At 46.6% G+C, this 25,814-nt stretch overlaps 1 protein-coding gene across 2 annotated transcripts in view; it reads left to right on the top strand.

The window, feature by feature from the left end:
• LOC138515747 (protein starmaker-like) overlaps positions 1 to 25,814 on the top strand; it is a 259,408-nt gene that overhangs the window by 53,912 nt on the left and 179,682 nt on the right. The window contains exons 1-5 of one of the 2 annotated variants that reach the window (XM_069630450.1): positions 6,822 to 6,974; positions 9,781 to 9,847; positions 9,947 to 9,994; positions 11,968 to 12,198; positions 16,450 to 16,705. In XM_069630450.1, the coding sequence (XP_069486551.1) occupies positions 9,788 to 9,847; positions 9,947 to 9,994; positions 11,968 to 12,198; positions 16,450 to 16,705 (595 nt within the window). In that variant the 5' untranslated portion in view covers positions 6,822 to 6,974; positions 9,781 to 9,787. Of the gene's footprint in view, positions 1 to 6,821; positions 6,975 to 9,780; positions 9,848 to 9,946; positions 9,995 to 11,967; positions 12,199 to 16,449; positions 16,706 to 25,814 lie in introns of those variants that run through there. The other variant, XM_069630449.1, reaches the window with a different exon arrangement.

Below are 25,814 nucleotides of genomic sequence, written 5' to 3'. Positions count from 1 at the left end.
GCATCATTGCAGCCAATCCCACTCCCCAGAGCATCTGTCGCCATCATGGCCCAAAGATTAATAATAATAATAATAATAATATGTGTTCTGATATAGCGCCTCATGCCAGATTCCTCCCGATTCGAGGTGCTGCAGTAACAGGTGTTACTGTTCTTTTTAATAGCACCCAATGAGCACAATTTCACCCGAATACGTTAGCATAGGGTTTTGGGGTCCCTTTTTTCATTTTCTTAGGGACACCTACCTAATGTGTGAGTCCAGAGGTGTCGCTGTGTCCTCATCCTCTGAATGAAAGTACCTCTCCTATACCCAAGGACTTTCACAATGCCGGCCATCGAGCCCAGAGTGCTGTCCAAATCCAGAAGAGTGATCAGTGACCTGCATCTGACCTCTGTGACGCGGCTGAAGCAGAGAACATTGACTTTGTATCTTAACCCATGTTTAACTCTTTCACCCTCATCCTTCTTGCATGGCCCAAACGTTGCTCTTTTTCTTTTTCCAATTCCAAAATGACCCTGATGGTAGGTACCTTGTACGCCTGTTGGGGAGAATTCTCATAAATGGTTCATTTCCCTTACCTAAAGAGTCCCACAGCAGCTTTGCTGAATTTCTAGGATTTCATTTTTCACCTGGTAAGAGTGTGAGCCTTTTTTTCCCACTCTTACATGTGTTTTGCTATGTGTATTTATACTTTCTGTGTGATCTTGGGCACTGGAGCCTCACCTACTCCATGTGCACCACTTTTTGTGTGTGTTACACAGCACCTTCAGTGCAGTGACACAGGGTTGTCTTTGGGACTTCCCCCTGACTCCATTTTTCTGGGGCAGACTACTGTCCCCCAGAAACTGGTAAAGTTGCCATTAACTTTATATAGTCACTTTAAACCACAGACCCAGTACACACCATCTTACATGGAGTATTGGAAAGGGTTAACTCTTATCTCTTTTTGTCTGTACCTCTTGTAGCCTTGTTTCGCTCCCTTAACATTAGAGTTAGCTGGTGGCAGTGGTATCTACCCTAACTTTTCTACCGCGATTATATATATAAACGTGGTCATGTTTTAGGCTATTATATTAGCCTCGAACATAAACCAATTATCCAAATACATTTTATTTTGGCTCCGGCTGGGTTTATTCGCCATTTCTTTTTGTTAAAGTTTTTCTCGTGTTTTTCTCTGCACGCCAAACCGGGGATGACTCCTTGGTTCGCTGTCTTTTCGTGGGCTTCTGCACAGAAGCCCTCCTTAAGGCGCCTGAGAGTCTAGGTAGGCAGGATGTGAGGGAGGGATCTTCGGACCCCTGCCAGGGGTTCCCATGGTAATCCAAGTCGCACTCTTGTCTGATTGGCTAAGGGGACTGGCCTTGCCAGGCCAGCCACCCTGCTGTGTGATTGACAGCCAGGCTGTATGAATGGGGGAAAACTGCATAAAAAGCAGGTCTCTGGGAATGGAAAGGCAGAGTCACCACTGGAACGAAAGAACCAATGAGGAACTGGAAGAAGAGGACCCCTACAAAGACTGAACCGCCCGGTGAATCCCTGCTGCAGGTCCGAATCTCCAAATCCGACGACAGAGAAGATCCTCCCGGAAACTTCTTCCCTTGAGCTGGTGGGACCGACCAGTTCGCCCAAACAACAAGCCAGGACCCCTCCTCTGGTCGAATTTGCTGTACAGAGCTACAGTGGGCCGGATAGCCAGGAAGGTCGGACCCTGCTTGGGTTTTAAGGAGCGCACCTTTTATTCGTTGTTTGGTGCTGCTGCTGGTTTCTTCCCTGGGTAGTGCGGGGCCCTCCAGTCTTCCTACTTCTGATCAGTCCAACAGTCGCTTCGGGAACCGTGAGCCTGCAGGAACTACCAGGAACGTCTCCCTCAGCTACAGCCCCCTCTCCGTTTTAAGGTACTGTGCAAAGCTGGTTGTCTGTTTCGGTCAGCCACGGTGAAAGTGTTTGAAATCTTTCTCCATTGCGAGGGCTTGTCTTTCTCTTCTCTTTGAACTAACTTTTCTACAAACCAACCTCGTCCGGAAGCTGTGCCACGAACTTTACCGCGAACTATCCTGAACTGTGTGATCTTGAGCAAAAGACTTTTGACCCATTGACTTTGGCCCTAAGACTTTTCTAGCTGATCTCCTCACTGTAGTCTCTCTTGTTCAATTGCCCAGAGTACTGACCTGTTGGTCTTGCCTAATTTCTAATAACTTTGTCTATTCCTCCCTTTTAAATTGCTGGAGTGCCATTTTGCTCCCACTTCATCTTGTGAGCTTAACTTGTCTGGAATTTAAGGGAAGGGGTGTGGTGTATTTATGATTGTGATTTTGATCTTGCTTATAATAGTGAAATGTTATACAACTGTTGAGTAAATAAACATATATTCTTTTACTTAGAAACCTTGAGTCAGTGTTTGCCTGAATCATAGTAATTGCTGTCCTTTGTGTAACTATTTGCACTACTCACTTGCTCTTGAGATAAGTCTGGCTGCTCAGCCATCACTACCACTTTACTGTGTAGTACAGGCTTCTACCAAAGGTGAAATGGTACTGTCACTTGTAGTCTTAATTGTGTGTAGTGTTCTCAAAGGGTACTGCATATAATTCTGCCTAACAACGCCTTATCAAATTGGGGTCAGGACAGCCCGCCACCCGAGCCAGGCTCATATCAGGTTATTTCCCAGCTCCAGCTCGAGATGAGCCTCGTCCAGCGCACAGGAACCTGGATCTGCTCCTCTGCTGTCCTTGGTCTCCCAGCTTTGATCATATCCACATGCTCCCAAATACCTGTCTATGGTCCCTGATATCTACCTTGTTGTCATCCCTAATGCCTTGGCTTTGTGTTCATAGCAGTTTAACTGTAACTGTAACTGTTTCTGTTCATCGAGCTTCACTGTGGATTTAATAGAAGCCATTTTGCTTCTTTCACAAGCAACCAAAAAATGACAGGACTTCTCTAGGAAACAGACAACCACAAAGGGCAAATGGCTTTCAGAGGCAGAAAAAAAGAATTTAGACAGATTTTATTTGAGACTTTTAAGAGTTTGGAAAAATTACACATTGACTTAAAAAAGAAAGCAGCAACTGTTTGAGAGTGAAGGCGGGATGAAAGTAGGCCCAGGAAACAAAGGCACTTGGAAGAAAACTAAAAGCCCAGTAGTCTGCTAAAAAGGAGGCACTTTGGAGTCAGTAAGAATAAAAGCATGAAACGCTGATATGTCGTGCCTAAAGTTACACTTTCAGGCTATTCTGCACAGGTATCCGGGTAAGCTAGTTTGGAAAAAGACAGATAAAGGGAATAAGAAACCTCTGGGCAGAAAAAAATGTAAACGTTTGCATTGTTTCTTGAGTTTCCTTTACATTTCTCTGAAGGTTCCGAAGAGACTTGAACTTTGGTTTTTGTCCCAAATCCCTGTCTTCCTGGGGCGTAACAGTGAGGGCATTACCATGTAGGAGGTGCATGGCACCGGAAGCTTGCATGGTTTCGATCGGAAATGGATCTAATAACTTTGGGGGATAGAATATGATATTATATTTATTGCGTGCCTATACACAAGTGTTTCAAGGAGCGACGGGCATGGGCAGGGAACAAGGGGGAACAAGACAACGATCTTACTAGGCCCAGTGACATTGAGATTGCGCAAGTGCAGGGAGGGGAAAAAGGGAAGAAGTGCCAGGGGAAGGGGAGGGGGAGAAGTGCAGGACACATGATCGACAAAACACAAACAAAGCAATACAAAAATAAAAATAAAAAGGAAATGCGGCCAGAAAGTGGCAGTGCAAGGGTTAAGTGCAGGCAGCAGGTAATGAAAGTGAGTAATAGGACTATAGGATAACAGATACAGCCCCAAAGTGCAGTGCTGCCAGGCGGCAGTGCAGGTGTGCAACTTGGGGGCAGGAACCTGGGCCCGAGGTTCTGAGGGTAGCCAGGTAACCAGTGCAGTGACAGACAGAAAATCAGCAGGGAAGAGAGAAGGCAGAAGCAAAGAGGAAAGTCTTGAGCAGCTTCTGGAACCTGATATGGATCTGCTCAAGTTTCAGAGGCAGGGAGGCTGTTCCAGCAGGAGGCACCAGCCGAAGAGAGAGATCTGCCTCCAGCTCTTTGCTTGGAAAAGCGATTGACCCTCAAGGAGTTGGAAGTGGAAGAGCGAAGAGCACGTGTAGGGAGATACTTCAGAAGTGAAAGCTGGAGATATTTTGATCCCAGGCCCCAGCAGGCCTTGTGGACAATGAAAAGGATCTTGAACTTGGATCAAGTATTGTCAGACTAAGTAGGGCTTTCGTTCGAGGTAGGAAGAAATGTGACATGAAGTTGGGCAAGTATGGTTTTGCTAATCCATGAATAGGCTTCAATAAAAAATACAAGGATAAGGAATTTAAAGAGAGACCTGTGTTGAATAGAGAGATTCTCTCGTAATAGCAATGGGCAAAATGAAGACGGCCAGCGAAGCGAAATTGGTGAATACATACTGCAATTCTGTTTCACCAGCAGGGCATTTTTTTCCTGCATCACAATTTGAAGGCAAATTTCCTTTTTCTGAAATTTTGTTTTCCACCTAAAATTTCATTTGTTGGCACCAAAAAACAAGATGTGGAAAAAAATGGCATTTCAGGCAGGAAAGCATCCTAAATTTCGTTAATTCCATGAAATGTGTGTTTTTTTTAAGCCCGACATGTTTAGTGCCCCCAAAAAACTAAAATAACAATAAACAAATGTAGCTTCCGGACAAAAAAGCCAGAAATAGCCAATTTTGCTCAAAGGCGAAATGAGCGAGGTGCGAGAATTTTACTCTGAATTTGAAAAATGTTCTTGTAACATTTTGAACTCCCCTGCTCATTAAGGCAATGTAGAGATATGAGAGAGGAGCATGAAAGGCTGTTGAGAGTATGTGTAAAAAAGTTAGCAATATTATCTAGGGGAGAAAAAGAAAGATCAAAACGCCATCTGGAGCAGTCACGATAGCTCGGAACCAGAGTGGAAATGAAAGGTGAAGTAGAGTGGTAGTGAGGTGAAGCCTAATCTTGTGAGTATTCAGAAGGCTTACCTGCCTGCTCTGATAGTGAGGGTAATTAATAGCTGGGGCTTTAACTTCCTCTCATAGAAGACCTCCAGGTTGAATAGATTGGGAGCTAAGAAGAGGAGATCAGCGAGGAAGGAGGTGGTGTTTGGAGATTGGAGGTAGATAACGCCAGTCTTGGAAGAGTTGGGCATGAGGTACCTGTGCCATCTAGTGAAGGATGATTGATAGACAGTGCGATGTGATGGAGGAAGGGTAAGGGGCGAAGTAGGGAAGGAGAGGTTTGGGTATCAGCAGAAGCCTTAGGAAGAGATTATTTGTCCAGCAGTGGAGGTGTAGAAAGAGAGGAAAAGTAGGTCAAGAGGAGGCCGTTAAAGAACGCCAGCTATGATGGAGATGGGAGATAATCCAGTCAGATAGATAGGAGGCAATCCATTCTCAGGTGCTAATGTAAGATAGGGTTGGGAGAAGGGAATGTTGATGAACAGTGTGAAAGGCATCAGAGAGATCAAGGAGAATGGGAAATGAGGGGAGTATGGAGGGATGGGCAGTGCTAAGGAAGTTGGAGACGTGGGTTAGGGCCATTTCTGTGGAGTGTTTGCTGTTGAATTTAGATTGGAGCGGGTTCCCATGGGCAATTGGTTTCCAAGTGATAACATGGTTGAACACTACACGTTCAAGGAATTGGGAGCAGTGGGCAGGAGACAGGCGTGGCCCTAGTTGGCAGGGTGATTAGAGTCAGTAGAGAGGTTTTTGAGGATGGCTAGGACAGTAGGAATCTTGTAGCAATCCGGGAAGATGCCAGGTGGAGAGGTGGTTTGAAAAGAGAAGTAGATGCATGTTAGGATTGCCAGTCCTTTTATGGTCTGATTAGTGAAGGGTCCACATGAGCTATGGATGACTTTTGCGTTAGGTGTTGAGAGTTGTGGGTAAATCTTAACTTCCTTAGTTTTAACAGACTGCATTTAGAGGGTGTTTACTTGGAGAGATTATCTCTATATTGCCCTTATATATAGCTTTAAAAAGCAGTCTCATATAGTTGCCCAGCAACACACTCATCCAGTCCAACACATTTCAAAGGAAAGGTATCGGGGTGAACCATCATCCCATGGCAGAGGTACCCCATCACAGCACCTACAGCATGAGAGATATTGCAACATTAAAATCTGTTTGTAAGTCGGAAGCCTGACACACAAGCTCCCTCCTAATATATCCAACTGTGGTAGGATTGTCTAATACTTGGTATTATGACACTTTGAGATGTATTTTCTTTTACAATGTCATGCCCTGCAGTTTATTCTACGCTTTGTAACAAAGTTAGTAAGAAATAATGAGTATCAATAATCTGAATATAATTTATATTTGTTATTGGTAATTTGTGTAGCACTAGCATTCAAAGGAATAGAGAGCAAATAATATTACAAAAGGTAATCATTACATTTTAATAAGCATCACTATGTCTTTATCCTTCTTCACTACTATATCAAGGAGTATTACTGTCAGGTTCACAGATCCCAAGTCCATGACAGGGTAATTCGCGCTCGGGACCAACATGTCTAGGAATAAAGTCTGCTGCAGGCCTGAGCTCCATGAAAACAGAAGCACTGGCAGCTGAACTCTTCCTCGTGTTCACCGGCGGCGCTGCCTCCGCATAAACAAATGTTTAACTATAGAACGCGGCTTTTTCCAAAACCACAAACCACAGGAGGAGGAAGTGTGGGCGACGGTGGGCAGAGTCAGGGCAACAGGAAAGTGCGTGACGTCACGCGCGGCTGGCCGGCGATTGGCCGAGGGGTTTGGGGCAGCGCTTAAATAGCGGGAGGCGACAAGGAGCGAGCAGAGAACCTCAGCATCCCTCAGGAAGGACCTTGCCGAGCCGCCTCTTGCGCCCCCTGCTGGTGCTGCTGTAGAACAAGAAGCCAGATAACTCCAGAGCTCCACGTTTCCACGCGCCCCCTTCACATCGGGAAAGGTAATGTAGCTTAATTGATTTGTGAAAATAGGCGTTTAGCACTTTAGGAAGTTCCGACTGCCACTGTGAGCAGCAAGATAAGAGAAGTGGACGGGTAATACGTGTCTGGGTGTTCTCTTTAAAAGCTGAATTCATTTCCTTTAGTGCAGCTGATGAAAACTCACAAGTCTCTCTATTCCCGCGGGCACAGACTTCATCCCGCTTCCGCTGTCTCCCCTCCATCTCTCGCTGCCCCCTACCCCATAGGAGAGCAGTGTAGGGTTAATCCGGAGTGTGCATGCCTGCCCCCCTCTGCCTGGCCTCAGTTCAAGGCGCTGCTCACCTGCTGGGTTGCAGGATGCACACTCTGTGTGGTGCGGTGTCTGCATTTCCTGCATTCTGCTACTTGTATGTGAGTTGATGCTGACAGTATCACAGATCTGCAGAGTCTGGAAGGTGATATGGTGCTGCTTTACAAAACACCTCAGTAAGTCGGGGAGGGCAATTATTTCAAGTACTGATGGAGAGACGAGAGGGGAGGGCACACACATGACCTGAAGCCATTTGGCAGATCTCTGGGTCTGCGCCCCTTGGTGGGAGTGCTTTGGGGCGTTGGGGTGGATCTGGACGCTCCCAGAAGGGATGTAGATGAGGGGTTTTAAAATGCGCAGTGTGCTTTTGAAACAAGCAGGTACAAATACTAGAAGCTTGTGTCTGACTTGTGACACGTGAATCTAAGCAAATATTGCCTTTTTGCATTCCTGGTATCCATGGGCAACCAGGCTCTATGCCCCAGGTCACTGGTTCAGTCATCTCGAGTTCAGTAGAGGTCACTCTTCCTTCTAATCTAGAGGTTTATTCAGACCCGAGGGGATTTATAGGGTGGTTCAGTCCAGTTATCTGCAGGGAGATCCCACACTAGACACCACCACAAATAACTCTGACTTACACATATTGCCAGTCGCGGCAGTGTGGCCAAGGACTGAATGGGCATGGACTATGCTCGCTTCCCAGTCATGTGGGTAAAGGTTACCCCTAGGGGAAGCAACCTAAATCTTGGCCAGCCCCCGCTGGTCCATAGACTTTAATTGAATCGCACACCTTCAAATAGTAATTATTTTATTTTAAAGTATCGCCTTTTCTTCAAAACGCCAACCCATGGAGCCCTGCTCCCTGATATCTGACACTAGACTGCCCCTTCAAGGAGAGACCTCTGCTACATTACTGCCAACGACTCCAGTCCCCGGTGCCCTCGTTCCAGCAGCTTGTACAAGCAGCGTTGCACTGTAACCCTTCAGACAGGTGCCTGGAAGTGCTGAATTTGCCGTCTGTGCTATAACCACCCCATTCTTCATGTAACATGTTGTATTGGGAGCATAGACGCGAGGTTTAAGTGCAACACTGGAGACTGCATCTATATCCCATTAGTGCTGCCTGTCTGTCTGACAGGTGCCGGTCACCATTGATCGTAGACTTGCGACAGGTCGGCTTTTTGCAGCTGCCAATCACGGCCACAGGCCTTCTCTTACACGCTTATGCATCTGCCAAACTCCATGAGCGACCAGTAGAAACGGACTTTGCATACCTCTGATGGGAGGGACTTCTCTCCCCACGTCCAATCCTACGTGTGCCCGTCCTGTCCCCTGGCTTCATGTACTGAGGGCACCGCTTGTTTGCACCGTATGCCCCCAGCTGCTCCTGACACGTGTCTCTGCTCAGGCCTCCGCTGTCTGCCACTAGAGTCTTGGCAAGTAGATGCTCAGGGCAATACTTCCATTCCGCGTGTTGAAGCCGCTCCATCACATCCATCGGCCTCCCCATTTCACCTTCATTATCAAAGCATTGTGGGTTACAGTGACAGTCACAAGGAAAGTAATAGTCTATGAGTAACTTCGACTTACTATATATTCATGGGGAGGTGTGCTCGATTCACACAAAAGTTACAATGAGTAGGTCTGCCGGCCATACTCCTGGCTGACTAGGAGTAAATCGGGAGTAAGTCAGAGTTACCTTTGGAAGCTCCTTTGTGACTCTTCCTTTTCATGGTTCTGTATCTATATGCACTCGTACCCTCTCTCTCTCTCTCTCTCTCTCCGTGGATACTGCTTTCGTTCATCGTTTTCTCTCTGCCCCTGTTACATTCAGATATGCACCTTTTTAATGTCCATTCCTCTCATTTTGTTCTTGGTTTTCTCTTTTTTTGCGGTGAAAATGCAAATCTCCTTGGGTGTATTTGTTACTCCAAATGTCCAGTATTAACATAACGAGTGATAATTGGGTAGGACTATTTCTAGGTGTTTACACTTTTGCAAATAATGTAGCTTGAAAGGGGGACGACTTCGATTTTACCAGGAGCACACAACCTGGACAACAACTGTGGCCTGGGATTAGAATTCAATTTTTCAGCTTCCAAGCTTGGCAGGTTTACAGAACAACGCCTCCTTAAATAGAATGGGATGTTGGTCATTCTGCGATTTTATAGAAGCTTATTTGAAAGTTACTTATTTAACTGTATCTTCATGACGCTTTTACAAAGTGGGCATAGATCCCTTTTTGAAAAACAAAAAATTGTGACTGGTTTCCTTCATGATATGGCGCTTGGGTCTCTGTGTAAAATGGCGCTTGGGTCTCTGCAAAAAATGGCGCTCGGGTCTCTGTGCAAAATGCCGCACTTGGGTCTCTGCAAAAAAAGGGCGCTTTGGTCTCTGCAAAAAAATGGCGCTTTGGTCTCTGCAAAAAAATGGCGCTTTGGTCTCTGTGTAAAATGGCGCTTGGGTCTCTGCATAAAATGCTGATGAGTCTCTACTCACTCGTATTGTATCTGCAGGTAGACAATGAACATGAGGCTCGTCCTGCTCGGCCTTTGCCTCGTCGGCATGGCTTGTGCTCTGCCGGTAAGTGCATCTTGCATTACATATTAATACAATCCCTCAAGTCATTTGAACATAAAGAAAAATCATGTAACATTAATTTGACCTTTTCCTTTTTGAAAGGCCCACCGATCCAAACGTTCTGCCAGCTCTGAAGACGCCAGTCACCAGGTGAGTGAGGCTCTGGGCTACACCCAGGTCGGTATGCCAGCAAAGCACCCACCCACCTGCGGCAGCGCACGCGCCGTTGTGAAAAGTAACTGTGAAGAGACTTACATGCTGCTCTAACACTATTCTAGACCTTAGACAGAACCTGCCACAGCACAGCGTCCCGGAGAGCGCAGCACCGGTCACACACCCTGATCTGAGTCAACTCATTCAATCGTGACTTTTTCCTTTTTAGGACTCAATGGCAGCCCTGTGTGAATACACAAGACTTTGATATCATGTATCGCTCCAGTATAACATAGCGTTCGCATAACAACCCCCCAGAATGCATTGCTCCATGTCATAGGCTACTTTCATATTGCCCCAAATCAGTCTTTTCTTATACCCCCCCTACTATACCATGCCCCTCTGGAATGTTACACCACTTCCACACCTTCCTTCCGCGTGGCTCCCATATCAAGCAGCGCTCCCTTATCATACACCCCTGGGCATCATACAGCGTTCACACACACTTCCGGTATTATGCACCACTTCTATACCGCACACCCCTGCCACACATTTCCCATATCAAGTGCCACTCCTTTATCATACAGCCCTTGGGTATCATGTTCTGCACTGCTTCCACAGAGCTCACATATCAAGTGCCACTCCCTGAGGCAGTCCCGCCCTCCTACTGTTTCAGAGTACAGAGCCATCAGCAGCGGGCAGCCCTTTCATTCAAGGGGCTATGGTCAAAGCGTTGCACCACGCAGCTCCTTGAATGAAAGCGCTGCATGTGAGCTGAGGCCAGGGGAGTTGCTAGGTCTGGAAAAGACCCGGGGCTAAGCTGATGTCGGAACTGTTGGGACTGGGGGCTAGCTAGTATTTTGGCTGTAGCTCCTGAGATTCTATTCGGGGCTACAACCAAAAGATCAGGGGCTATAGCCCCCTTAGCCCCCCCTAGCAACGCCCCTGGCTGAGGCACACCGGTGTCACATCTTTGTGCACCCGGACATTCTTTTGTTTAAAAGGAGGTGCTGGGCACATCAAACAGAATAATGGCAATGTGCCCCAGCTCTACTTCTTTTAGCAGCCGTACTTAGGCCATGCCCCCTAACGAGAGTCCCCCCCCCCCCCGATTTCTAATCTCCGAAAAGCACTGTCCATATGCATCACATCTCTTCTATCAATCAAAGCTCCTGTATCTTATACAGCTCTCATATCATTCTATGCACATCCATACTGTTCACTTGCACCCAGCTTTGGCTGGGGTCCACACTATAATAACTTTCCAACGGCCACCAAAAAAAAGCCAAATTAATGCAGTCCTTGTGACGCCCCTGATCATGTGGGATTGCACCGTTTTAGCTCATTTCCTTTGCTATTATGTTGTACATTGTGGTGCATTTCTGCTGAAGGCCATTTTGGAATGGGCTCGGGTTGAACCAGCCGATTCCCTGACTTGAAAATAAATTAATGTACTCAGAGCAGGGGGCCCTATGGCTGACCGTAACAAAGCTAATTTAGCCTTTGTGTAAATTGCCTGTCAAGGGTAGAATGAAAATTCGCCCTTTCAGAAATGGCGATTTAATCCTTCAGCATTAAGATGTGGCTTCGACACAATCCCTGCTGAAGAATTGTTGTGCCGCGTTCTCACTGCTCTTTTAAAGACCTGCTTCTCCTGGCCTGTAGTTCTGGTGGCAGGACGTTGCCCTGCTTGAAATGTGGAAAGTCAGCCGTGCCAGCGAGTGATCCCTTTAAAGTTACATAGGCAGGCAGAGCTAGAGACGGACACACATTTAAATGACATGTGACCCCATTCCTCCAACAAGAACAGTCTCCTGGGAAATGATAGAGAAGGAAAAGGGACACGAACAAATGAAAGCACATGATTGCACGAGCTTGATTTTAGTTTCTCACCCATCAACAACCAACCACACCTTGCATGCGCTTTGCAATGTAGTCTTTAATTCCACCAACCAATGTTCCCTTTTCAGAGTGAACCCATAGATGTGTCCAACGAGAGCAACAGCCATGATTCAGACTCCCACTCTTCAGAGGAAGAGCTGCCTGCAGCCACAACCGCTGCCCCTTCCACCGAACCCCAAACCGACGACTACACTGCTGACCCCTTCACAAGAGGGGACAATGCCGGCAGAGGAGACAGTGATGCAGACCACCCCTTCGTAGCAAAAGTCTGGAAGAGCGCTGTGAAACGCGACACCCAGGTAAGGCCGAGACTCGTGCTTCTATTCCACACGGAAGCCATTTTGATCTGTCTGACTCCCTTTTGCTTTAAGTACCATTCTCAGATTGGTTTTCACTGTCACTTCCAAGTAAGGCTTCCCGAGCTCAAAGATTCTGTGTTGGCAGGCCAGTGGCACTGAAAGCAAGGTAGGACTCGTCGAAGTTAATCCAATGACAGGCTTCAGGACCGCTCCCACCCTATTCCTCTTATTCCTTTTAAGGCATGGGCCTGTTGGGAAATCTCCCAATGTCCATATAGCTCAGGCTGCCTCTGCTCCCCCATCTTTAGAAGGGATGCACAGACGAGATGAGGCGTCAGGGATCACCACTAAAATGCCTGCTTCTGCCCTTATCACAAAGTCATGGCAGCCTCGTGGTGAGGGGCCATTACCCTGCTCCGTCATGGCACTGCAGGGATTGGCTTCCCTGGGGCACTTGGTCCCACCACATCTCCTGCCGGAGTTTGAATCTCATTACTGCGTTGAATTGGGGGTTACAAAGGGGTGTTTTTCTTCCATATCCCAACTATGGCATTTTATATTGTAGATTTTAATTAGGGGCTGTATGGGAAATTAGGCAAGCTCTGTCGATAAGTTTCTCTAAAAATGTATGTACTATAAAGACACAAAGGGCCTGATTTTCTATGGGATCGCACCATTATAAAACGCTTCTGTGAATCAGGCCCTACGTGTGGTTGATCCCTGATACTGACAAGACAGCGCCCTTCCCCCACGTACCTATATTAGGACATGTGATTTTATAACACCCATACCGGAAGTAGCATGGAATTCCAGAGGGGCATATACAGTACAATGAAAGCCCAGCCGTCACATGTTCTTATTTTTTAATGGGGGGACCTGCAGCAAATGCAAGTTTCTATATCCATGGACCATGTCATAGTTTAGCATAATACATGGGGGTCCTTGCTGGTAAATGGCACATTGACAACCATGAGCTTCATGCGGAGGACTGGTGGAAGCCATTGTTAACACTTGGCCCAAATGGCAAATATAGCTCTGCGAGGCAGACTGCACATAAGATGGAGTGCCATGTTCTAAACTACCAGAGACATTAGAATAAATATGCCCACAAGTCCTAGGAAACAGCAATTTCATAGTCTAGGGCCAGGCTAAACATGCCACTGAGGTCCAAGGTCATGACACAGGAAGTGGCCCTCTTCATATGCGTGTGCTATCTTGTTGGAAACAATGTCTGGAGACTGATTCTGCCTGGGGGCCATTTCGAGTTTGGCATCCAGAATGAGCCACGGATATTTCCCTCTGCTATGCGGGTCTGGAGGAAGGGACCTCCCCAACTATCAACACTGCCGCTTCCCTGGTGGTATCTTAAGGGCATTAATCCAGCTAAGCCCCCCCTAATGTGGACAGCCAGCAGTATGCCCCCCAAATAGATGCTGAGCTGTTGTTAAATTGGAGGCCGCGCATAAAGGGGCTGGATCGCCCAATGCGGGCCAACCAAGCGCCTTTTTTTGCACGGTTGCTGGGCAGTTTTGCACAGGTAGTAGATAAATGAAGATCAGCATTTGTACCAACTGACCACCAGGACACATTTGGAGCAACTGACGAGTGAAAAATGACATTAGTGCAAAATTACACCGCCCCGGGGCAATTTATGTCATCTGATCCTAAAAGTTAAACACAATATAATTATCTTTAGGGAACCGCTTCCAGAGCCTGGAAGGCAGCCCTTAAATGTGTTCATGCCACAGTGTCCCCCATAATGCATCTTCATGGTGTCCCACTTTTATTCTTCCATGTGGCATCTGCTAACATGTTATTCTCTGTACCCCAAAGGCCTCAGGCCTTGCTGCAATGTGCTGTGCTCAAATTGATTTCTTGCTTGCCAGGCCCTCCTCAAATAGTTAAGAAATCCCCAAGCAACAACACAATGCTCATCTTGAAACAAAAAGGTTAATGCTGGTCGTCATTGGCGAAATTTCCACTGTTTCAAAATTAGAGTGATCGTCATTTTAGTTCCTTGTCTCTATAAGTGTGACACCCCCTTTGAGATGTCTACAAATCCTATGCCTAAATAATCAAACTCTTTCACCCTTGGGATTACCGAACCATTACTGTACATCCCATGCACCCCAGTTTTTCCCTCTCCCAGCCATAAATGCCATAACAGCCGATTTTGGTGTGGTAATTTTGAAATCTAAGTTTGTCATAAAATGAGTGTACACATTGATTAATTTCTGAAGGTCATTTGGGGTCCGAGCTATAATAACAGTGCCGTTGGCATAGGCTAAAAGGGGGAACATTCTGTTACCCACCCGCGGAAAGTCTGCATTTCAATATACAAGTGCCTTATAAAGACCATTTATATAAAGTGTAAATAAAACTGCCACCAGAACATATCCCTGGCGCGTTCCTGTATCCCCAACAAAATATCCAGTGCTTTGTCCCTGCTCACCATATCGAGCACAGGCCTTAGTGCCCTCATGCACCAATTGCAAAACCCTCAATAGCCGACTCGGGCACCCCATGGACCCAAGCACCGACCAAAGCTTTTCTCTATTGACTTTGTCAAAGGCGGTTCTTAGGTCCATGAAGGTCAAATAACTGGGTCCGCCATTCACAAAGGCAGATTGTGCCCCCCACCAAATATACATTTAAAGCTTGAGCACAGATCCCCGCACCTGGTCCAAAACCATATTGTACATCTGCCAGCACTGATTCAGCTGAGATCTAATTCTAAATGCGGGCCGATAATGTGCAACAAAACATTTTGAGCAATGTATCCAGGAGCGATATTGGTCTATAGGCTCCCGGAATCTCCTTTCTAATTTTTTTTTTATAAATTATTGAATTTTTCCATGAATGCAGGAATTCCCCTGTTTGCAGCAATGCATTAAAACACATGTTCAGCAGTGGGGCCCATAGATCCACCACCCCCTTATGAAGGCCGGCAGGGACCGCATCCGAGCCAGGAGCTCTATTATGTGCTTGTTGGTTAATCGCATTTTCTACCTCTCTTAATGAGAACTGGATCAATGGGCCCTGCACCCCTGCAGTAGACCCTTCCACAGAGCCCTCGTACAAAGCAGAAAAATTATCCACCCAAGCCTTCACCTCCACATGTGTTTTTCTCAGTCTCTGCTGTCTTTTATAGGGCTGCCCTCCTGAAACAAACTCCCAGAACCTTTTAGAGTCGTTTGAGGAAATAACAATCAACAGGTCCTCCCAGGCTTTGTTCTCCAGAAGCTCTTTCCTGGTCTTTACTGCCAATTTATATTCAGCCCTGGACCTGCTGATTTCCCCCCTATGGCTATCCGGGTCCTTCAAGGCCTTCAACAGTAGCTTCTTTGATTGTTTGCATTCCTCATTAAACCAGCTGTTCTCCTCCCTTTTTTTATTTTTGAAGTCAAGCTGTAACATATTTGTAAGAGACAACATCAACTCCTCGAACATTTGTGTTACCTGTCCTGGGGACTGAAAGTTATCAAAAATTGGATGCATTATATTTAAATTGGACAACACAAGTTCCTGCTGCATAGTCGCAGGATCACTTTGGCCAATTCAATGTTCTCCTACAGTGAGGATTAACCTCACACAGATCTAAGTGAGCGGAGGCTGGTGTGGTCAAGTGGATATATTCCCACTGTATGGTAAGCCTCAGCGGAAAATGGTCGCTGCAGATTTCCTGTGTTACCTCAAAGGCTTTTATCAGATGCCAATGGCAAATATGCATGAAAAAGTAGTCTTTCGTAGACGACCCCTGTGTGTTTCTAAAGGTCAGAGCCCCTGGTACATCTAGTGCTCTTCGTCCATTCAGTGACCGCAATCCCCATTCCAGTAACCACTGCCCCATTTGTAGGCCATTAGCACAAACCTGTTTATTAAGCATCTGTGGGAGTGCAGTACCATAGACAGTATATTCAGTATCATCATAAAATTCCACCAGAATCCCATTGCCAAGTTTGATGTTCAAATCTCCACCCAACACCAACATTGTCCGATAATCAAGTGTTGGAAGGACAATACTTTCCATGATTTCTTTCAATGATCCTAGCATGTTCGATTCTAATATATGTGCGGGTCATAACAATTTAATTGTATGCAATCTGAATTGTATCTATTACCTTAGTTGATATGACATAGAGGCCCTAATCAATATCGCTAAGCCCCTGTAGCAACACCCTCTCTTATTCTTGCCAGCAGGGGCTAAAAATGTGTGACACCCAGGCTAATCATTTTGTGTTTGTCACGCAGGATATGCTGGATACCACAGCGGAGCAGGCAGATGAACCAGAAGATGCTGACAAACTCTTTGAGGCCTCAGATGATACCGATATGAAAGATGCCACCAGCCACCAAGACACGGCAATCAGCACTGAGCATAACAGCCAGGAGGATAGCAAGCAATCTCAGCCTGACCACAGCGTGGAAGAAGATAGTCACCCTGATAGCCACTCAAGCAATGAGAGCCCTGAAACCCACGCCAGCAACGAGAGCCCGGAAACCCATCCTGACCACAGCATGGAAGAAGACAACCATTCCAGCAACGAGAGCTCTGAAACCCAGCCTGACCACAGCGTGGAAGAAGACAACCACGCCAGCAATGAGAGCCCTGAAACCCAGCCTGACCACAGCTTGGAAGTAGACAACCATCACAGCAGTGAGAGCCCTAAAGTCCAACCTGACCACAGCATGGAAGAGGACAAGCAACCTGAGACCCACACTAGCAATGAGAGCCCCGAACATCATGTGCTACTGCGGGGCCTGAAACAAGCAACCCCTACCCCTGACACAGAGAGCAGTGAAAGCTCAGAAAGTCAAGAGGACTCCTTGCCCCATAGCAGTGTGTAGAGCACTGATGCTACCCTATGAAGCCCCCAAGATCAAAAGTAACTGGGGTAGCTAGGCCATGGTTGAATTTGTTGGTGTAAACTACAATCTCAGCTGCAAGTCTGGTTTTCTATTTTTAAAAGGTGTTTTAATAGAATATTCAGTGCAAAACATTGTGGTTCAAGGTCTCAGAAATGTTTTCAGGTGACACAGAAAGATTGTATGGTACTTTCGCAGCAGCTGCAATGGTATTTGACACCCGATGTACAGTATTCGTCTATATAATAGTAGGAGATACCCACCTTTCCTTCTTTTTCTGTGCAATAATCTCAAGAAATTATGCAAATATTTAATATTCTTCTAATCGTTTTGTTATGATGAAAATATGTAATATTCACTTGAAAATAGTTTTATACACTTTGGAGTTAAAGTTACCTCTTATGATGCTGCCACCTGGCAGTATGAGATCACATTGTATATTTTGCTATAATTTTTATAAATTGAATAAAATGTATATTAACGTTGGCGTTGTGGTTTATTCAGGTATCGATTTACGATACATTCAGTTCAGGCTATTCACTTCAGAATAGGTTTTAAGTACCCAAAAAGTTTGTTAACCCTTTTAACGTCCTTTTCGGTACTTAACACCTTGATGAGAATATGGGCCCTTGATGAGAATATGGGCCTCAGCCTTTCATCAATAAATACTGTTGAAAGGGACAATTGTGAGATTTCATAGCAGACGTGCACCTCTGTAGATGTAGGGTACAGACAATCACTGAGGAGTAAAATATTATATTGTAGGCCTGTGCATAAGAAATGCTTGCCTGTCTGTGAAAAGAGGAAGTCACACGTCACACATGCATGGTTCAGGCTTGCATTCCTAGGTCAATTAGAAGAGTGTAAATAGTTCTACTGTGCCTGTGTAGGGCTGTGCAGTCAGCCACCCATCAATGAGGCACAGCGCGGCTTTTGTCCTTCTGAGATTGTGCTAATGAGTACCATCAAAGGGTGTGATATTGCAATATCAGGCGTTTGTGGCAATGGTCTCTAGGGGTGCCAGAGTAAGTTACATGCCATGACGGCTGGAGTTTATGTCAGTCATTAGATAGGCCAGAAGGGTTGTTCAGAGCGAGTCACATATCAAGTGTACACAATTAAGCATTTAATCCTTCTGATGTCAGTAAAGTGAGTACTGACTCTGGCAGTCATTGACTTTCACCCCTGATATGCTTTTCACCCGCATCTGCTCTTGACATCTGGTCCTGTTCAGTGTACAAAATCCGCCTCCTTCAGGCATATTAGCCTGGGTATCCAAAACTAATGGCAGATGTAGAAAAAGGCCAAGACAAATCATATTTGATCCCGCAGGGCATGGAAAGAACCCTGGACTAGATGCCACGCTCCTTCATATCCAGGCAACTCTCTGTAAAGAGGATCAGCACACTCTCCCTTTTCTGCATCTCTACATCTCGACCCTAAGCTGTGCTCACAAACACCCAACATGGACACAGTATCCACGCCCCCTTACTCTCCCAATCATTTCCCCACCACCAACCAGGCCCATACATGACCTCCACCTCATCAATGCATACTATGCAGGCATTCCTGCCACAGAGATACTGCTTGTAGGAACCTTCCCACCACTGATAGCACCTGCTACACAACACCACTAATTGAGGCAGCCAACAGAGCAAAGCACTCTTTGAGAACATTACACACTGCATCAATCCGCTTTCCAAAACAGCAATTCCTTAACCCAGAGACATGCAATGCCATTAACTTCTTCATTGACATTAGGGGCATATTAACAGCTCCAACAATATCACAGCCATCCCTTTTGTCCAATCCTGTAACACTTCTCACTTAACCAGTTTCTAGGCCATAACCAAGGATGACCTTGCCACTGTTCTAGGTGCCAACCAGGCCCCCATGTATAATGGAGCTAGGTGATCTCCTCGAGATAATTTCATCGAATGCGATTTCACCGCAAATATGTGGGTGGGGAGACTCCTCACAGTCCACCCATTCCCCCCACGTTTATTGACAGCCTAACCCACTCCCACATACCTTTGCTGCGAAATTCTGTGGAAAAAATGTGATGAATTTGTATTTGATGGAATCTTCTGCAGAGTGATCTACCTATACCGTATAATTATTACCTCTTCCAAACCTCCGTATAAAATGTATCTCACTGGAAGCTCTGATCCCTCCCGTCAGCATCATCAAAGCTGTTACCACCCAAGGCCTCCTCCTTGATGCTCTGTAATCACATTAGCCTTTATCCCGGCTGAACATACCCACACAACTTACCCATCTATCACCTCATCATGCATCTTCTCTTCATCAACAAGATCATCAAAAAAACATCACCCCTGAGCTACTGGAGGGAATCTCTGAACAAAACCTCCCACAGCACTGACAATCCACAGCAGCCCAAGGAGTGGCACTAAGACAGTCATCATCTGAGTCATCAAAGACATCCCCCAGATCATGGACATATGGGCTCCCTATATACTGGACATAATACACCTCCCAGCTACTGCAACACCTTATAAAACAAAGCCCTTCTCAATACCCTTGCCACCCTCATAGAATCCAAGGACTCTGCCCTGCTGTGATTCAACCGCTACCCCTCTGACAGACATCAGCTGGTCCAGCGAGGCAGCAACTACAATGAATGGCATTCTCTAACTGTGCACACTGCCTCTCCTAGATTGAAGCCCAGATGTCAAGTGCCTACCTAAAAAGAACTTGATCAAGTGGAAATACAAATCTCAAATAGCAGACTCAAATCCAGACCAGGTCGTTGAAGTTATGATATGATATGATATGGCACTTATAACGCGCCTATCCACAAGTATTTCAAGGTGTGATGAGGCAAGGGAGAGGGAAAATAGGGAAGACAAAGATAGCGATCTTACTATGCCAGGTGACATTGAGATCCTGCAAGTGCCGGGTAGGGGGGAGAGGGTAAGTGCGGGGGGAGGAAGAGGGGGCTGTGCAATACATAGGATCAACAGTAAAGAATAAATAAAACGGTAGGTAAAAGTGCCACCAACTAGTGGCAAGCGCAGACATTAAGTGTCAAGAGCTGGTGGGTACTGTTGGGATACAGAAACAGCCCCCAAGTGCAGGGGTTGCCCGGGAGGCAGTCCAGGTGTGCAGCTGGCAGGGAGGGGACATGGACCCGAGATCAGAGGGTAGCCTGGTGACCAGTGCAGTTTCAGACAAGAGTTCAGCAGGGGAGAGGAGGAGAGAAAGCAGAAGCAAAGAGGAAGGCCTTGAGGTGCTTCCGGAACCAGAGATGGTTCTCCTCAAGTTTCAGGGAGGCTGTTCCAGAGGGAGGCCCCAGCCGAAGAAAGAGATCTACCACCAACTCGTTGCTTCGAGAAGCGAATGACCCTGAGGGAGTTGGAGGCGTATGAGTGAAGAGCTTGAGAAGGAAGATATTTAGGAAGAGAGAGTTGGAGGTATTGAGGCCCCAGGCCCCAGAAGGCCTTATGAACAATGCAGAGGGTTTTGAACTTAATCCTCGCAGCCACTGTGAGCCAGTGCAGAGATTACAGTCCTGGAGAGATACGATCCCTGGGCTTGAGGCCAAGGACAAGTCTTGCAGTCCTGGGAGGGTCGATCGGAGAGGAAAGAGGTCAGGCAAGCCAGGGCCTGATCGGTGATACCCAGGTTATCACAGAGACAGTTGAGCAGGATGGCATGGTTGACTGTGTCAAATGCAGAAGAGAGATCAAATAAGATGAGGACACAGAGGGTACTGGAGTCAAGGTTGGAAAGCAGGTCTTCACAGATGTTCAGGAGAGCAGTTTCCATGCGTCTGGCAGCTCTGTAGCCAGACTGATGGTTATGGAGACAACCAACCAATTCAGTGTGAAGATTAAGCTGGGAGATGGCCAGCTTTTCCAGGAGTTTGCCCAGGAAAGGAGTGATGGAGATTGGTCGGTAAGAAGCACGGTAGGAGGGGTCGGAAGAGGATTTCTTTAGAAGAGGGTGTACAAGGGAGTGCTTCAGGGGGAAGGGAAGACTCCAGTGGTGAAGGAGTGGTTGCAGAAGTCAGCCAAAGCAGGAGCCAGGTTGTCAATGTGGTCCTTGATGGTTTTAGAGGAACAGGGGAGAACCTGTTTTGACGAGACTTTCATAGATCTGACTTATCTAGAAACCTTGTCTGGGGAGAACAGGGCAAAGGCAGAGAAGGAGAGAGGAGAGGTGGCCACAGAAGGGCCCAACGAAGAGAGGGGAGTAGATGGAGGAGGAGGGGAGGAAGAGAGAGAGAGGACAGGATGTCCTGAGTTTTAGAGATGAAATGAGAAGCCAGGTCCGTGCAGAGGGCCTGGGAGGGGACAGGAGAGGAAGAGACTGCCGCATGATTGGCCAGCTCCTTGCAGATTTTAAAGTGTTTCCCGAGTTGTTGGATGCCGCTGAGAAGCGTGCTAGAATGTGGGCTCTCTTCTTGGTGCTGACGGAGAGCCGGTATTGCCTTTGGAGCAGGCGGCAGGCCAGTTTGTTAGAGGATGTACAGGAAGCAGACCATTTCCTCTCAGCCAGCCTGAACTTGCCTTTAAGGGTGACAAGGTCTGAATCGTACCAGAAGTTGCACTTAGCTTTGGGCTTCAAACAGATCCTCATGACAGGGGCAAGAACATCAAGAGTATTGGATATAGAAGAGTGGAGCATAGAAAGGGCTGTGTCAGGGTGTGAGTCAGCCAAAGTGGGGTGAGGGGGATGAGAAAGTGGCAGCGAAAGCCTCAACGGACACACGCTTCATAGGTCGGATAACCAAGAAGGTAGGTGGCAGTGCTGGAGTTGGCTTTGCCTAGGGGATGGAGAGAGTGAGCTGGGAGGAGAGGAGAAAGTGATCACTCCAGGAGAGAGGAGTGGTGAGAGGGATAGAAAGGGGAAGGTCTATAGAGATCAGAACATCCAGAGTATGCCCTGCAGAGTGAGCCGGGCCAGGGAGGAGGACAGAGAGTGCGAGAGAGTTGCAGAGATCACGAATGAGTCCAGGGAAAGGACAGGAAGCATCCAGCTGGATATTAAAGTCTCCAAGAAGGAGGAGTTGAGGGTCGAGACCAGGAGGGAAGAGGAGAGGTCCGCCCACTCCGAGAGGAAGGAGGAGATCTGACCAGCTGGCCTGTAGATGGTAGCCACAGTAAGGGAATGGCTAGGAGAGAGAGAGAGCCTGCAGACAAGGCATTCAAGGAGGAGTAGGACTGTGTAGGAATGACATAGGCAGGAATCAACTCCGGGAAGATAAGGGCTACACCCCCTCTGGGATGGTTGCATCTGGGCACGGAGAGGATCTTGTAGCCTTGAGGGAGGAGAGTGTCAAAGCACTTGACAGAGCTGACCGTGAACCATGTCTCAGTGAGGCCGAGTACATTGAGGCCAAGTTCTTCAAGGAGGTGGCAGATGTTGGAGGAGTGTTTGACAGCTGAGCGAGAGTTTAAAGTGGCAATATGGAAAAGGTTGCCGTCCTTGAAAGACTTCTGGGAAGGGGTACAAATCAGAGGTACGCACTGCAGAGGTGTAGAAGAAGTCCAATGCGGGGGCAGAAGAGGAAGGCGGAGAGGGCAAGGTAGCCAGGGAGGAGTCAGCAAGCGGAGGCAACAAAGCCATGGAGGGAAGAGAAGGGACAGCAGGAGAAGAAAGGAAATTGATGAGGCGTGGGAAGAGTCTATCAAAGAGGAGAAGGATGGCTTTAGGGCCTTGGTCTTGGTCTTGGTCTTGGCCTTGACGGACGGTACCATTCAGGTAAACATTAATAATGACCTTAGAGGAGTGGAAGGGCCAGGAGGGCCTCCCACCTGGTGCCACCATTAATGGGAGAAGAAGAGAAAGGAGAAAGCACAGAGATCATATGGAGAATCCATAAGTCAGGCGATGGAACGACAAAGAGGATGTCAGTGAGGGTTTTCCTGGAGGATGCACTGGTATAGGTATCAGCGATAGGGAGGCCTGGGTTGGAGACCAGGATGTCCTTTTTAAACGTCTTCCTACCAGAGGAGAGCAGGATAGTCGATAGAGAAGCAGAAAAGATAGGAGAGACAGAGAGCACCATAGAATAGGTAGGGAGAGGGGAGAAGAGGAAGGGGGTGAAAGGTGAAACTCAAATGACTCACACCTCAAATCACCCCAGTACAAGGTCCATCTGAAGCACCATTCATTTTGAAATATGTTTAGCCTGTTTGGTCCAGAGTACCTACAAGGAAATCTACCTATGGTAGGGGATATATATCTCCCCTAAAGCTCACTCAGCGATGGAATATTATGGAACCCTCGGTAAGGATGTGGGTAATTCTGGCTCTAGCCTTTCCATATTTCCAGGCAAACCCAGGTAGAAGAAATTCCCCATACATCAGGTTTTGCCATAAGGGTTCCAGTTTTCATAATGGACAGAGCTACAGCACCCATGCCTATGGACACAGAATTGAAACACAGGCAGAGATGTGCGGGTGGTAAGGGAGAAAGGGAATATATATAGGAGACCGCATGACTACCATCATGCCCACGTCATCTGCATGCTTCCTAACTAGCCGAGCACGGAAAAGTCAAAGAGTTGGGCCTTTTTCCTCTGACACGCTTCATAGCACTAATGGAAAAGGGGGTGACATGGTCAGTCAACCTAGGGCCTGCGGGACGCATGCTTATTTGAAGGATTCCCTAAGACTCTGGAAAGAATAAAGAATCCACTCAAATGGGGTTCTCAGTAGGATCTTAGTCACCGGGGATCCTATGAGTGCACTCATAAGGGTATGGTTTACCTTACAAAAGATGATATGGGTGAGTAAGTCCCATTGAAGGAAAATAAAGGGGTCTTAGACATCAAGGATCAATGACCCATGGAACTGAGAGGATGCTGACCCCCCTCTTCCTGGAATGGACTAGGTGGGGAGACCTTGTTTTCGGGGTGAGCTGTCAACTAGGCTAGAGCTGAACAAGCCAGGAGTTGCTCAGGCCAGCCCGGGCCCACCTGCTAATTTCACCTTGTCTCGAGGTTCTTGTCAGAGCATCACCAAAACATGGGAAGGGCCAAATCTTACCTGAAAAAGAAAAGGTTTGGCTGGAGCGATTTGAAATGAGAATCTACCGATAAATAGAGCATTTATAACAATTCTTTTAACTCAGTGAGCCATCCCAGCGATGGCCGATTGTTTGTCATTTCGCTGCCTTTGTAACTGATTATACTTATTTCTGGTAAAACGAAACAAAGATCACAATGTCACTGGGAAAAGAGCAATCATACGCTTCACCCTTCCCTTTGGCAGCCCACACTTCCAGCTCAATGCCACTGGAGAGTTGATCCTAAGCTCCGGTCTAGTCTACGCAGAGTGCCTTCTGAAGTCAGCCTTTCTCTGAAGCAGCTCCTGTTTTTAACAAAGCATTGTGGAAAGTCCACAGTCGCACATGGAAAAGAAATTCACAAAATTATTCAGTTACAAAGCAGTGCATGGTCCCTTCGTGAGTTCTGATCTCGCTTTGCAGGGTGACTGTGGTTCATCTGCCGTTGAGAGGGAGGCCACGCCTCTACAGTCTGTTCAATGGGAGAGGTGCTGACTGTTTTGAAAGTACAGTGCAACTATTTCACTGTATGACATTTCAATCTTAAAAGATACTTAACATTAGATCAAGTTTCTTAAAAAATACAGAGCAATCAAACTATGTTGCAAGCTTGCTCCTGGAGTGTCCGTTTGACCCCTTCTGGAAACAATGGCGGTTTTCACACATACCCTACTTCACACAGTGCTTTTGTAATATGTGGCTGCAGCATACCGTTGGAGCTTCTGGTCAGTGTTAATGAAAAGAATAAGCTGAAGTTTGTGGACACACCTATAAGTCATTGTGTGATCATTTGGAACTCCCTTTCAAGTTGTCCTCTATGCCACCCACAAAAAACAAAACAGAAATGGTGGCTGGATTCACACCTGCCCATCAGCCCCCCCACATCTTAAATGATGTCACTTCTGGGATTTACAAAATATTCAATACAAGATGTGCACAGCTATTCTTCAACCAACTAATCTGGTCACTGGAACGGTGTCCGGTCATTTGGTCGAAAATAAAAGATCGAATGACCATTTGATCGAAAGTCAAATGGTCGAAAAAAAAAAGGTCAAATTTTTTATTTATTTATTTATATATTTTGTTCGTTTTGTTTGGTAAAAAAAAATTAATATAGAAAAAGGGGGTTGGGGGGAAACCCCCCCATAAAAAAATAAAAATAAAAAAATAAATAAAAATCGACCATTTTTTCGACCATTTCACTCTCGATCAAATGGCATTCGATCATTTGGTTTTCGACCAAATGACCTACAACCCACTGGAACAGATGAGCGGCTGCTCGTCAAGGACAACAAAATGGGTTCTTTTGTTCATGGCCAATCGAAGATCAAAATTACACTGGGGGGAATCCTTCTCACCTTTGGCCACCATTGATTGTGGAGTGCCTTAAGGGGCTAGTTTGTCCCCCCGCTCTTCAATCTATATTTGAGATTCCTCTGTACAGTGCTTGACAACATCGGAGCATTCTTCACGAATTACGCCGATGACACGCAGCTAGTGATGGAGCTGAGTGGTAATCATGAGACTGATGCCTGTAAACAGAGACAGTGTATAACATCATAGAGGCCTGGATGACATCCAATCGGATGTGTCTAAATGGGAATAAGATAGAGTTAATGATCTTTGGATCACAACTGGTGCGTGCCAAACTAGGCAAGGAATACGAAACCTTCCAGATAAAGAATTCCCCCATACGGCTCCTAGTAAAAGTAAAA

This window comes from Ambystoma mexicanum, chromosome 6q (genome assembly GCF_040938575.1).
Source record: "Ambystoma mexicanum isolate Mex_15411 chromosome 6q, UKY_AmexF1_1, whole genome shotgun sequence".
Taxonomy (NCBI): Eukaryota; Metazoa; Chordata; class Amphibia; order Caudata; family Ambystomatidae; genus Ambystoma; species Ambystoma mexicanum.
Note: the sequence above shows the minus strand (reverse complement) of the source record. Positions and strands in the feature narration are given on the sequence as shown.